This window comes from Ascaphus truei, chromosome 1 (assembly GCF_040206685.1).
Source record: "Ascaphus truei isolate aAscTru1 chromosome 1, aAscTru1.hap1, whole genome shotgun sequence".
In the NCBI taxonomy this organism is placed as follows: domain Eukaryota; kingdom Metazoa; phylum Chordata; class Amphibia; order Anura; family Ascaphidae; genus Ascaphus; species Ascaphus truei.
In genome coordinates, this window is record NC_134483.1 from 323,510,292 (window position 1) to 323,525,439 (window position 15,148).

At 39.4% G+C, this 15,148-nt stretch overlaps 1 protein-coding gene across 2 annotated transcripts; it reads right to left on the bottom strand.

Moving 5' to 3' along the window:
* Positions 1 to 245: 245 nt before the first annotated feature.
* Positions 246 to 7,288, bottom strand: PRDM8 (PR/SET domain 8). 2 transcript variants are annotated; one of them, XM_075606561.1, is made up of 4 exons: positions 5,258 to 6,618; positions 4,530 to 4,760; positions 3,093 to 3,324; positions 246 to 2,365 (listed from the first exon to the last, which is right to left on the bottom strand). In XM_075606561.1, exons 1-4 carry the CDS (start codon positions 5,375 to 5,377, stop codon positions 1,047 to 1,049), a joined length of 1,902 nt encoding a protein of 633 aa, XP_075462676.1. In that variant the 5' UTR covers positions 5,378 to 6,618; the 3' UTR covers positions 246 to 1,046. The 2 variants fall into 2 exon arrangements, with proteins under 2 accessions (XP_075462676.1, XP_075462683.1); XM_075606568.1 differs by lacking the exon at positions 5,258 to 6,618 and adding an exon at positions 6,688 to 7,288 and having other exon boundaries at positions 247 to 2,365.
* Positions 7,289 to 15,148: the final 7,860 nt, after the last annotated feature.

Consider the following 15,148-nt stretch of genomic DNA (forward strand, 5'->3'; position numbering starts at 1 on the left):
CACGGTACTGATACCTCTACATGTATATATATATATATATACATATACATACACAAAGGGGTTGCCATTTTGCTGACCCTGCAGAGTATGTGTATACATACACACACACACACACACACACACAAACACAATCTCTGCAGGGTCAGCAAAATGGCAACCCCTTTGTGTCTAAATGTTTCTGTATTGCAAATGAGAAGAGACACATACTCATACGATTTAAAGTAGTGGAATCAGATGTACAGTAGCTTCACATTCTTAAATGTGCTAACAACCGCCTTTAGCTAAACCGAGCAACATAACCCGACACACTCCTGCCTTTCACCAAGATGTCTATTTTAATAAGCTATACAAATATTACAAATACTCTACTTCTGCAAAAACCCTATTAAAAAAAGATTATATAACAAGCAAGTGGTTTGCAGAAAATAAAGCAATTTATTGTCAAAGCATCCAATATACCCAGATAAACTATAAAGTTTAATAAATCTTATTTTTTTCAAATGGGGGGGGGATGAGGAGGGGAAAGAAACAAATAACTATTCAGACTTAATTTCACTTGCACAAAATTACACTTTGTATAGAAAGGAAATACACGTTAATGACATTCCGACTGGAGTCCATAATTATGTTGTGTCAGTGTATTTATTGTCCATGCACCTCCTGGAGAGTTGGAAAGTCCTTTTTAATATTATGATTCGTTTGGTGAGAACACGAAGTGTCATCAGGTAATGCACAACCTAACTATGCCCATACAGTAATCTGTGATATCCAAAATAAAATAAAGATGTACCCTTACATATAACAATTATTGTCATTACATTTAAACCATAAGTGCTTCATAATTTAAGTAGAAAGATATGACAAATGCATCAATATGCTGCAATATATATGACATTTTTTTTAAAATGTACTTTTGGAAAGTGAAAATGCGTGCATTCAGAGAGAAGGGGGCCGCGCACATTGTGCTGGAGGAAGGTGTCCATGCCCCAGTGTTTCAAAGTGTGTGAGTGTTTGGAAGTCCAGCAGCTTAAGTTATCCACCTCCATCTAGTTATGAGATGTCATGTGCCTGGATAGGTGGTGGCGTTCCCTAAAGGACTCGTTGCATATGGGGCACTTGAGCTTCTCCTCCCTCCTCCTCTTCACCAGCGGCTCCATGGCGAACTCCTTTTTGTGGTGGGATCTCATGTGATACACCAGATCCGAGGTCATCCTGAAAGAAGCGTTACATTTGGCACACCAGTTCTGAGCCGGCAGGCACAATGACGTGAAGGAAGGAGGCAGCAGGGTAAGGGTTGAAGGCAGCTGCAGCTGGAGGGGACTAGCTGAGCTCTTTGGCCAAAAAGTGGTGGCAAAGAGGAAAGGGCTTTGCTTTGGCAGGCTGCTCTGCAATGGGCAGTTACCATTTAATTCTGGGCCCTGGATCTTGACAGATAGGGGATCAGACGGGTAGAGCCTGGCTGGGCCCACGTTGCCTGCATGGCGATCCAAATTTAACCCGCTATTTACCAGTTTCTGCCCCATCACCTGCAGGGGAGACACATGGCTGAAGCTGTTTCTCGGTTGAGAGAAGGCGCTTTTCCTCTCATGCGCCTGGTTTGCCATCTGGGGCACGCTGGTAAAGGCACTGCCCAGGGCCGAGCTGTCCTCTGCCTGATTCTGTGACCTGACAGACAGCAGCTTGTCCCCACTAGGGCTGCCCGCATGGGATGGGGACGTCGCTTTATTCTCTGAGCTCAGGTCACCGTCTTCTACTCCCCTGGAGGCTTTTTTCACCTCTACAAATGCGCTTCTCTTGGCCTCTCCTGTCTCTGGACTAGGGGGAGCATATAGCCGGCCACTTTCCTCTAGGCTGTAGTAGGAGCTTGCTCTGAATGTTTGAGGGCTACACACTAAATCCTCTTTTGAGGAAGGCATGGGTCGATCCAGAAACCTGCCGGAGGCCTCTAACCTCCTGGACCTGTTCTCATCCAACTGATCGTCGTATTTTCTCTTGGCTTTGTGGTGGCTCTCAGATGTCGATTCTACATCTTGGTGTGGAAGGCTGTTCTTGGGAGATGGAGAAGATCTGAAGGAAGAGGAAGACGATCCTCTGCCGGTCTCCATGTCCCTGGCCAGGTTATGAAAGTCTGTTGTGGGCTTGTGGTTCTCTTTTTGAGGTTGATAGGCGGTTAATTTGTTGTATTTGGCAGGGGTTATCATAGGGTATCGAGGCTCCAGCTCTCTGCTGTCCTTGCTGACCTGCTCTGAGTTGGTCTGATCAGAGCTGTGTAACCTCTTGGGGCAGCGGAATCTAACATGGGCCACATAGGGGAACTCAAACTGAAACCTCTGGTTGCACTCCAGGCAGGTGGACTGTGAGGAACCTGTGGGAAAGATAGAGAGGCTGATTAAGCACTGCTGTCTGAAAAACGTATTTTAACCTCCTAAATGCTTACTCAGGGAAACACATATATTTAAAAAAAAACTTAGAAATTTGAGATGTTTTGGCTGTGTCTAACACTTATTGAATATGGGATGTCCCTCATGCATTTTACATGTTGGTACTCCACGCTTGGTAAATACTAAGAGATTGTATCTTGCTGTACAAGACAAATGAATTGTTGATGGTCATCCAACAAATGGTACCAAATTAGTGCTATTCTCTACATAGAGACCAATTCCCTCGTGTGGGAGTTTGGTTCTGCTTTGGGGACATTGCAATAAGCCCTGTCCATATCAGTCTGCTAAATGGCTTCTTTCTTTGCCACATATCAGAATTTCTCTTAACTAGTACATGCTGAATCTCTACTTTTTTCCCCTCTCCACCCAATTAGTTACCCCACGTTCTGCGTTGTTTAACTTGTGAAATTAATTTCCCAAATCCCTCCTCTATAGATTTTCTCCCATACAAAAATAAACAATCAAATATATAAACGAATGGATATATGAGTAAAGAAATAAAGAAATACTATCTGTCTAACTGGCTGTATTTTGTTTTGTTGTCATCGCAGCTATTTCATGCAGGATAATTGGTGATGTTTAATACAGAAGAAATATTGATCTGTTTTAAACACGTCAAATATAATTGGGCCACTGATCCTTGCCACTGACCAGTGTTTTTCCCCGGTGTCTTGGCAGGGTTGAGAAGAAGCAGCTCTGTCAATTCCTTCCCATACCAAACTAATAACTCCTCGTCTTTGGCAATCCTGCGCAGGGATCTGTAAAACAGTTGTCCATTTTTGATGTAGGCTTCCAGATTTTGTTCTTCTTTGTTCCTGGCAGATTGAACCAGACGGAGCCACATCAGCCCTTCGGAGGAACCGTTTGCCGCTGAAGTATCCACCTGCAGAAAAGACATGAAGAATAGCAGAAGAGGATTAAACAAAGTCCCTCGTGAGCTGCGATCTAGTCTTAGGGGAGGCTGCTGCACAGCAGCGCTTTATTATGGATGTAGACAATCACATGGAATGGGAATATCTTCCCTGTCTAACTGAATCACATAGACCTGGCATGACAGCCCTCCTTATGCTATAGCTGAATTGCTTTCACATAAAGTAATATTGCAAATTGTTCTGAGAATAAAGGGGCAGTTATTTATTATAATGTCCCTGCTGCAAACCTGGAGCAAGAATGCTAAACAAAGACCGGAATCATCAGAGTAAAGAATACAATTCATTTTGATTTCTTTCTTTTTTTCTTTTATAAATTGTAATGCTATACTGTATATTGCAGCACTTTCTATACCAGATTTGCAGCAGATAGGCATTGATAAAATAGCCACAAATTTATTTTTAGTACTTGATCAAATTGGCATCACATTGGGTCCCTGGTTGTATCCCTGTTACTAATGAATATTTTGCGTATCTTTGTCTCTCTTTCTGCTGGAAAGTTATTATTTAGTTGGTCCAGCACCAAAGTATTAGAATATGCAAATATCAATTGTATGTGACTATATTTTGGAATAAAATTATTCTCTGAATTTAGACATAATGTGTGAGCATGTACTATATACCATATACACGATCAGAGGTTAAATATATAATTTATTGTGCATTTATAACGGTGTATACATATATATACAAACCATACTGTGTGTGTGTGTGTGTGTGTGTGTGTGTGTGTGTGTGTGTGTGTGTGTGTGTGTGTGTGTGTGTGTGTGTGTGTGTGTGTGTGTGTGTGTATATATATATATATTATACTTACATATAATCTGTTTATATTGCTATGCGGTATATAAAAATGCATATATCACAACCTAACCGCTTAAATTTCTTAATGATTATTTAATTATTTACAAATAGTATAATACTTGTAGTATTCGGGATATACAATACAAATGATTTTCTACACATACTGCATATAGTGTATACTGGTCGATATTTGTTTCATGCATATAGGTGACTTTAAAGCAATACCAAGAAATGGCTCATGCATCACTCATTTGGTGACATTTGTTGTCTATTGTTTATATACTGCATATAGGTTGACAATAGATTTCGTAGGTTATTTTTGAGTATTTTCTGAATACAAGTTAGTTTTGAAACGTACCCGAAATATATACGGTACGGTCCTCTTGTCTGTGGATTTAAGGGCGACGAAGGCTATACTGTCATATAATGAAGTGTGGCTCAAAACACAGGGGCCGAAGATAGCATTTTCTGGGACATCGCAGGTGGTGTATACACTTGTAAATATATCCGTCAGGCATTGCTGAACAACTTTGGCATCTCCATCCCAGATTGTTTTCTGAACCCCAGTATCTTCCATGACTGACATATCCTAAAAAGAAAAGAAGTCAGATATATTAAAATGATTGGGATATCAAATCTTTTTTTCCATTTAATATTATCTCTGTCTCTATCTGTTTCTCTCTTATCATCTCTATCACCTGCCTATATACTCTGTCTATCATCTATCTATATCTATCTGCCCATGAGTATGTCGGTGAGTATCTGTCCTATAACATATTGCTTTGCTTTTATACCTTTATTTATTGTCAAATCAATAACCTGATTCATTCTGTAGTAGTCACATCAAAAATTTACTTTTTTGGAAAAACAACTACAGTTTTGGTTTTCTATTAGTTATGGCACAGAGAAGACACACACAGTAATAACCACTACGTTTAAAAGACCTATTCCCAGTTCTATGAAACTGAAGAATAATAGTAATTATGGCCCCAATTAAACAGATAAACAGTGGATGCTCAGTGTAAGCGCATCACCAAACACTTGGGTAATCCTGACAACAGAGGCACAGATTCAACTCAACATTACCTTGGTGCAGGGTAGTAATTTGGGGAAGGCAAAGCTTTTTCTAACAAGTGATCCAGCGCAGTGTGACAGAGGAGCATAGCGAATGGATGCCAAGTGGACTGTCACTGTCACTGATTTCATGTCATCTAACCTTTAGCTCTAGTCTACAAGAGGGAACGTATGTCTGCTCATTAGCATAATCCAGCACTTTCCCTCAGAGACTTTAATTAAAAGCAGCAAGCAGGGGTCATTATTTTTTTTTACCTCGACACGCTTACTTATGGATGAGGGTGAGTCCCAGTTATCTTGTCATACTAGGGGATAGATGCATTAAAATGTGACTTTCTAGCAGGTGAAACACCCCCAGCACTAAATAGTTCCTTCCTGTTAATATGAGTAGATGTTTCTAATGGGGTTTATTGTCCGATGTCTACATCAGAAATCTTCCAAATTGTTTGATGTATTTTTTTTTTAAACAGGAACTAATTCTTTACCCTTAACAAACACGAGTGGACATTTGAGCGAATTATTGTTGACGATGCTTAAAAAAGTTGACATGTTTGAAACTCCGCGAATCCAGCTATCTGAATGAAAATGTGCCAAGCTTGAGGTGCATTATTTGCGTATGACATCCACGTCTTTGTTTCCTTTTTGGTCTAAAAACTGTGGAGTTAAAAGATAAAGGCGTATTAACTTATGTATGCCACTTATATAGACACCTTTTGTTTCCTTTTTTTTTTCAACACATTGTTTTTTCTCAAATAAAATATGAGGTCAGTCTATGTGTAGATGTGTAAATTACTTGTATACTGTACAGTGTCAAATAATGTTTAAAAAAATGACAATCTCTATATAGAGACTGGCAGACACTCGTAATTAAATGCAGCTCTATTGGGGTTTTACTCTCAGTGTTTAAAAGATCTCCCTATTTTCCCTTCCTCCCAAGAGCTTCTCAAAGTGCTGGATTTCAGAACCTGCACTTGGGACAGCAGAAGCAACTAAAGTCAATATGAATTTGTTACCAAACAACACACTAGATATGTTCCTCTGGGTGACTGGGTGAGTAATACCAAAAATATCTAAAACAGAAGAACATCCCAGCTTCCCATGCTATCTCTCCTCCCCCTAAGCTTGGTTTCCTGGCAAATAAACAGCGGATCAGTAACCTGCTCATCCCTGGGTCTGTCCTGAGCCTGTAACCTGACCATTCTAGCCAACAAGCGAATGTCTTCTACTAAAGATGCTCACGAACCCATTGGGGTTTATATTTCTTCCACCACCTGGAGCAATCCCAGTCATTGTTTGCCTCTGAAGGACTACCACGTTTTTGTGTATCCCTGCTCATCATGCCTTCCCTTTGTACAAATCCTCTTGCATTGTACATTTACTAGCGTGCAGCTGATCTAACAGAATGAGCAGGGTGGTGGGTGAGACATGCGTTTTTAACTTACCAGAAATACAGCCAGAATATATTCCTACGGATATGACTACCAGAGGAGGCAAAGGATGAGATGGTGGTCTCCTGATGCCCCTGTGTCTTTCGTATTACTGTATTTCCATGTCAGATGAGAGATGTTGGTGCTGCTGCGTTGCCTGTTCTTTGTAGATGGATAGATTGGGACCAGGCAGATGAATGGGAGGAGGTGGTAAGGAGTACACACACTCAGAAGCAAAAGAGGGAAAAGAAAGAAAAAAAAAAATAGGAAGACAAGGAGTTGTGCAGATGGATCCGATGCAGTGACTGACTGGCACACAGACACACACTTTTTGTTTGCTGCACATAATCTGCCCAATGACGCGTGACAGCCCACGTCCCCTCCCTTTAACTCTTTATAGGCATGTCATTCCTTGCCCGGTTTAGCACCAGCATTCAGCTGTATCTGGCTACCTGCGGCTGTTAGCAGCCCCTGGCTGGAGAATACCATCAGCTATAATGAAGTGACTGTTCAATACAATGTACAATATTATCCGTGGTTACCAAAAGTGCTATTAACCCCCCATATCCTTTTTTGGTGGGTATTGGGAGCATACATGTTGTATATAAAAGAAACAAGAGTTGTGGCAGCAGTGTAACCCCAAAAATACAAGCAAAAAACAAAGGTGAAACGTGTTATTGCTAAATGTTGACAGTTTGACAAATGTTACTTGAAATGAACACAGCTATGGACACAGAGTTAGACTGTCAACGTAAAGAATTAAAAACGTGGCAGTGACATAAATTACCTAAATTATTAAAACTAATAAATGAAAAATATTTTAAAAAAAATGAAAAATTAGAATTGAATTGCACAACGTGTCCCTGTTACAGCATAACTTAAGTTAATATACAATATAATATATATATATATATATATATATAGATAGATAGATAGATAGATAGATAGATAGATAGATAGATAGATAGATAGATAGATAGATAGATATAGAGTCTCAAATAGGTCAATTGCTTTCCTAGGACCTATTTGGCCTTTATGGAACACTTGAAATTAAAGTTAATTCTAACATGAAAATTCGCTGAAATAAAATAATTTACTACATTCCCTTAAAAACAAGATGTGACAGCCAAAGGCTACCATTGGGTAGAGGATTATTCAGGTCACAGGAAACCCTGATGATTATTTTATAGTTTTAGCTTGGCTTCAATTGAATTCACATCAAGTTTTCTCAAGTGTAATCTTACGTTAATGTATTATCTCTCCTAGTTCTTTCTCGCTAATGGAAAGAGGCCATTAGATCACAGTGTGTACTTTTTATGAAATTATAAGGCATCGCATGTAGCTATTTAAGAACAGGTTTCTGTTACCCCCCCCCCCCCCCCCCTCTGTCTTTAAATACCGTATTTATCCCTTAATAATTGTATACAGGATGGGTAATGAGGCAGACAAGAGCTGTCCTGGTTTTACCGATCACAAGGAGAACTGGTTGTAAATCACAAAAGGAAGATAGGGAAATATACTTAAATATAACAATGGTGGCACATAGTCGCCTTCCTTAAGACTATGAGAAACATTTCCAATGTATTCTTCTTCCAGGTACACAGATAAAATCAATATAGCAAAAGTGCTCTATGGTCATTACAAAGAATCTTGCTAGAAGGAAAGAAGGTTCCATAGTAATCTAGATACATACACCCACCCATACATACAGTGTGAAGATTGTTTATAATAGAATTACCCTGTTGGTGGATTTCCTCAAGTGTTGTCATGTAAAACTTTGAGACATTCAATTAATTTGGATGATCCCATTAAAATAGTCTCACTTTCTAAAATGGTGGTTGTCTATTGTGTGCGTTTGTGTTGCATTGTTAGAGTAGATTATTAGAGAATTAGAGGATTCGTAAATATTGCAATATGTGAGACCACATGGGTCTCTTTTTCAGAAAACAACACCTAATTGTTACTGACTGATGTAGTAAAGGCCCTTCCCTATTGTACACCCAAAATAAGAATCAGTAGTCAGGTAAGTGTATTTCCATTTCTCATTTACTAAACGTCATCGTGGGGGAGATAATCATTTGTTCAACAGGTTTGTTGTAATCTGTCTAGAGAATTTCTTCCAGATACACCACAAGGAAGACATTTGAACAGTTGCCCTACAGTGGATTATTCAAGAACGGTGTCCCTTTCATGACACTGTACACAGCAATATGCAGGATTAATAAAAAGACCAATCTTATCTCGTCCATCTTTCTTCTTTATGTGTCATTCAAAGAAGTCTTTGGTTTTACATTTTTCTTTAGTTCACTGCAATCTCCATACTAGTTAATCCGACAAAGACAGGCTTGATATGAGCAATCAAAGCCACAGGGTAAGGTTTGTGAGGATTCAATGAAGAAAAGTGTAATTTAGATATGCATTCAGCAGAAAGTCAGGTAAGAATTTGTCAATAATAGGAACTTAAACACATTAGTGTGCCTTCTAATTAGCTTCGTCTCCTTTCAAAGAAAATAAGAGTTGTTACACAAATCATACAATTAGTAATTCCCAATCCCATTTCTATCTCTTTCCCAGTCAAAATGAAGACGCAAATAATGAATGGGTATGAATAAACTTCCAGGCTCATATAGTTTGTTTAGAATGGGACTCTACATTGTTAACGCTCCCTAATGATTACAGGTGCTGCAGATACTAAAAGCCATCAACACCACCCATTACAGGATCCACTCATACAGTATGGGAAAAATTCTACTGCTGATCATTGATGTCGTTATAGAGCATCCACTGGGCATTAAATAAAAACAGAAGAGAGCTAGCAAGTGCCTATGACTATGTGGTCTATTAGTTATATTACAACCCGGTTCCAAAAGCTATTCTCAGTTTCGCTAAATTACAGTACAGCATACTTGTTGTCAAGGGCTAGGCTGAAATGATTTAGTTAAACACTAACCTTTGCACTAGCAGGGACATGCTTGTTATGGGGCTATAGCAGAAAGCAATAGATAGAATACCTGCAGATGTTTCCCTGAGGAGAAAAAACAAGATCAGTGCAGTAAGTGGTAGCAAAGGAGGTACAGTAAATGGATTTAAAGTATATATATTAAAGTATATATATATATATATATATATATATATATATATATATATATATATATATATATATATATATATATATATATATATATATATATATAAAGAAGCACTTGTTGAGAGAATATACTTCTTTAAAGTGTTTGTATATATTCAACAATATGAAGCCAATGTGGTCAAATACACAGTATTACTGATTAGTGGTACTCCCTGCGTCCTGGATCTTTATACTTACTTGTATATTGAACTCTTTATATAAGCATTGCATAGGGTAGAGTAATTGCACTGTTTCTCTTCTTTGATGCCTATATAACCATATACTCTTCTACTGACAAACTACGCTGGATAACAGAAATAGCTGAATAGGCGTTGTGTTTTGTAGCCTTACTGTATGTGTTATAATTAGACTGAATAGGTATAGCCCAATGAAAAAATAAATTATCCACATTGTGGTTATGAACATTTTTTACACAAATTTAACCCTTTCATGTTGTTACAGAGACTGACCATTGCACTTAGTTACTATGGCAGCAATGGGGTTAAAAAAACATGTAAAGTATGTAAGCACTTCATCCCAACAGGCAGATAATGTCTGTTTAATTGGACACTGTGAAAAATATAACAGTCACATGTTTGTATTGCATTGGTATTTTGAACAAGTAACAATGTTACCTTAAAAACAGGAATAACACTTATAACGGTGCATGCTCATACTATCACCTATTGCGTCCTTTTAAATGGGGGAAATATCAGGTAAATTATTATAGTAATTGGATTTATATTCAGAAAAAAAAACTAAACAATGAATGAATTTGTATTGTTACACGTGTAAGTGCAATATCACAGATCACAGCTGGAGCATTAGAAGATCGCACATTACAAGCGAGCAAAAACCGTCATTTTTTTGTATGTATGTAATAAACTATAGAAATGCCATTGAAATGATCCCTACAGTCAGTGTGTTTTATATACTGGTATCTATCTATCTATCTATCTATCTATCTATCTATCTATCTATCTATCTATCTATCTATCTATCTATCTATCTATCTATCTATCTATCTATCTATCTATCTATCTGTGCAATTAGGTTATTAGTCTATTCCTATTTAATCTATCTTGTCATTTGTCATTTGTATTATATATATGTGTGTGTGTGTGTGTGTGTGTGTGTGTGTGTGTGTGTGTGTGTGTGTGTGTGTGTGTGTGTGTGTGTGTGTGTGTATATATATATATATACATATATACACTATACACACACACACACACACATATATATATATATATCCTTTCTAAAGATGACATATATGAATCTACTGAATTAATACATGACATTATTCATATGTTAGTGTTTTTATTTGTATGTACGATAACAAGATTAAGAGCTATTAGCTGTATCTTTCTTGTATTCCTTGGCATGTTTGTCTAGACACGAAATACAATTGTGATCATTGAATGACAGACAGTTAATGTAAGCACCAGTGGGAATAGCGCTTATAAATGATTCCTCCTGAGTTAGTGCTTCTCTAACAAGTAGTGGGGGATCTGATCATTTAGTATTACATTAAAGATCAAAGTTTCTTTACTGGTTGGCTGACAGTTAAATTACAGAGCTAAAATCACTGTTGTGCCAAGAATGAGAGACCCAACTAATTCTGTATTATAGGCACATTAATAATTTGAAGAAAAAAAGCCTCCACTTCTTCACTGCTTCACTGGATTATCTTACATTTCAACAACGTTCTTCCTTATGCTTTTCCCTGGGCATCAGTACCTGTAAAAGTGCTAAATTGTCAGATTATTCTGGATCAAGTATTGCTTTAGAAGAAGAAAAAAAATCCTCACTGTAACCGTTCAGTAACACCCCTTGCAGAACATGTTAAGCTTTCAAACATGTCCTATCTGACAGCATATGGAAAAAGCGTCACACGTCTGCCCTGGCAATTTAACCCTTCGGCTGCCACAGGGACTCAGCACTGCAACGCGTCCCCTCCGGCAATCAATGAGTTAAGGAGTTACCAGTTTTATCCTAGTTTGTGGATGAGAGATTTTCCTTTTCTACACACTGCCGGTTATTATTTAATCCCCCCCCCGCCCCCCGCCCCCCCCCACACACACACACATGTTCTCACAGGAATGAACAATCAGTTGCAATTCTGGTCACATGGCAGTAAGAGGGTTAATGACATTTATGAAAACTATATGCAATTCACCAAAAGAAGCATAGGGTGTGATGTACTGTCACCTAGTTTATTGTTTTTCATATAATTTGAACTATACAGTATGTACTATAATCTAACCACACATTTGACACATATTTGTATGTAATTGAATTTGCAAACTTGCATGGTATTGCGTGGAAGTATCGCTAGAAGTCTAACAATATGTGCACACGCAGAGCAGTTTCTGATGTTACACATGTAGCTGAACATGGCATGACAGCAATATTATTTATGATGAAAAGTGTGTAGTTGGGCAACTCACTGAACACAAAAGTGTGTTTCAAGGATACACAATGTATTATAAATGCAGTACAAAGGAACCGTATCAAGCACTTGTGACGTGTATATTTATTTAATTGGTACAAGCTTGTGTATAAGATTAGCTCTACGTAATACTTACTAACTTCTAAAGTGTTAATGTTACAGTACATAACTTATGCTTGTTTTATACTCAGACACATTAATTACATCGCAACATACTGCACACCTAGGTACTGTTATCTGTTTTTTAATTAGTACTGTCCCAAATTTACGTTTTTACATGTAACTACTGTATGAACCTTACAGATATGGAAGATAAAGATAATCGTTTTTGCAATAATGGAATTGCAACTGCAAGTAGAAAAAGTTATGCTACTTAGACTGGAGCTGTGCCTATTAAGCCGAAGGTGCTATGGAGAGGGGGGGAGAGAGAGAGGGGGGGCGAGAGAGAGAGGGGAGAGAGAGAGAGAGAGAGGGGGAGAGGGAGAGGGGGAGAGAGAGAGGGGGAGAGAGAGAGGGGGGAGAGAGAGAGGGGGAGAGAGAGAGGGGGAGAGAGAGAGGGGGAGAGAGAGAGGGGAGAGAGAGAGGAGAGAGAGAGAGAGAGAGAGAGAGAGAGAGAGAGAGAGAGAGAGAGAGAGAGAGAGAGAGAGAGAGAGAGAGAGAGAGAGAGAGAGAGAGAGAGAGAGAGAGAGAGAGAGAGAGAGAGAGAGAGAGAGAGAGAGAGAGAGAGAGATGCAAAGTATGAGGCAGAGAGAGATGGGGAGGGAAGTTGAGGGGAAGAGAAAGAGGCAGTAGGGCAGAGGGAGAGCTAGAAAGGGAGAGCGAGAGAAGGGAGAGTGGGAGAGAGAGATAGTCAGAGGGAAGGGAGATTAACAGAGAGGGAAGCAGAGAGATAGAGAGTGAGGAGGGGGAGGCAGAAGGGAAGGGAGATGTAGAGAGGGGAGAGAGAGGGAGGGAGGGAGGGGGGGCGGCGAGATAGGGGAGAAAGGGAAGGGGGAGTGCAGGAGAGTGGGAGAAAAAGGGAGAGAGAAGTAGGGAGAAGAGAGAGGGGGAGGCAGAGGGAAAGAGGGAGGGAGAAGGAGAGGGAGAGAAAGCAGTTGAGAGGGGGAGGGGAGAGTTCGAGAGGGGAAGAAGAGAGAGGGGGAGGTGGAGGGAGAGTGAGAGAGGGAGAAGGGAGGGATAGAGAGAGATAAGGAGAGAGAGAGAGAGAGATAAGGAGAGAGAGAGAGAGAGAGAGAGATAAGGAGAGAGAGAGAGAGAGAGAGAGAGATAAGGAGAGAGTGTGTGTGTGTGTGTGTGTGTGTGTGTGTGTGTGTGTGTGTGTGTGTGTGTGTGTGTGTGTGTGTGTGTGTGTGTGTGTGTGTGTGTGTGTGTGTGTGTGTGTGTGTGTGTGTGTGTGTGTGTGTGTGTGTGTGTGTGTGTGTGTGTGTGTGTGTGTGTGTGTGTGTGTGTGTGTGTGTGAAGTTGTATGCCACTAATGCTGGGAGGTGAATAATGTTCAGGGATAAACAATTTCTCAATTTTCATCTATGGTTTATCTAGAACATACAGTACTGTAAAATAAAGTGGTTCTCATCTTCTACTATAAACGTTGTCATGTTTATACAAGTGAGGGCTTATCTTTGATGCTTGAAGAGTGCTGTGCAAAATATGGGAAGTAATTGTATCTTTTGAACACAGAGTAAAACAAAGTTGCTATGGAATGACTACTGCGTGAATGGTTGTATATTCAAGGTAAGGAGTAGAAACCAATGACTGATGAAAAAAACAGAGTAATAAGCCCTTCAAAGATATAATGTCAAGGAATGTTTGGGAATCTCAAAATGCCTGAAGTGCATATGTCCTCATATTAACACTTGTTATGGTGAAATAATTCCCATGAAGCTGGTGTACAGTAGTTCCATGCTGTTATGACATAGAAATACAGGGTTGATTTCCTTATGTTCACTCCCCCACACAGAAGCAAGATAAGAGACCGTTATCCTTCATGTGTTTTAATTGTACATTAATATCAATTAAATATGAATATATATATATATATATATATATATATATATTTAATTGGACACTCATATTTTATACAGTCATTATTACATTATATACTATATTAGGTCACACACACATATCACTGTAATCACTAAAAAAAAACATAATATAGTTTATGATGTGTTTTGAGTGATCCATGGTATACTGTATGTCTTTGTTTGACACGTGTAACTTTTTACATTGCTTTTAGGCTATTCCAAGAAATAAAGAAATGATAATCAGGGTGTGGATGTGAATAAGAGCAGTTTTGGAAGGTGCTAAATATTGCATTGTTATTCCCATGTCCTAACAGTAATGGAGATACTGTTAGGCATCGTCTCCACTGCTTGCGGCTGCGCACGCTATGGCCTGCACGGCACGAACAAGATACAGCTCTCTGTGGGGCCAGCCTCAGTCACTGCCTGCGTGCGTCTGCAGAAAGCACGATGCGTGACCACCTTTGCCAAAAGACAAGATTTTTGTCTTTTGGCGCGCTGGCTGAGCGTTTGCCACGTCATGGTGGCAGTTCAGCCAATGAGTTAAAACCAGCCGCGTGACATCATGGCCATATCCCTGCCATGCACCTGCCACGCCTCCCCATCACGGGTGATCTGAAGGGAACGAGTGCCGCCAAGCACCCCCGTCACACGCCACGCACGCACTGGGACCGTAGCCTTAGGTAAACTGCTCATTACCATATGATTTGCATATGAGTAAGCCTAAGGTCCTTTAACTATAAGGATCCGTTATTTTTAAGGAAAATGCCAGAATATCGTTGTGCTAAACACATTTGCGCATTACAGATATCGATACGTTAAATTGCGATAACTAATGTTAAAAAAATGAGTTACCTTCTGAGGATCTACCACATCATTTTT

Bases quoted from the DNA above. Each gene is read 5' to 3' on its own strand.
- PRDM8 (XM_075606561.1), bottom strand. From the start codon at position 5,377: ATGAAATCAGTGACAGTGACAGTCCACTTGGCATCCATTCGCTATGCT. The intron at 4,761-5,257 runs GTAATGTTGAGT...TTTTCTTTTTAG, and splicing joins AATTACTACCCTGCACCAAG to GATATGTCAGTCATGGAAGA. The intron at 2,366-3,092 runs GTCAGTGGCAAG...TCTTTCCCACAG, and splicing joins GACACCGGGGAAAAACACTG to GTTCCTCACAGTCCACCTGC.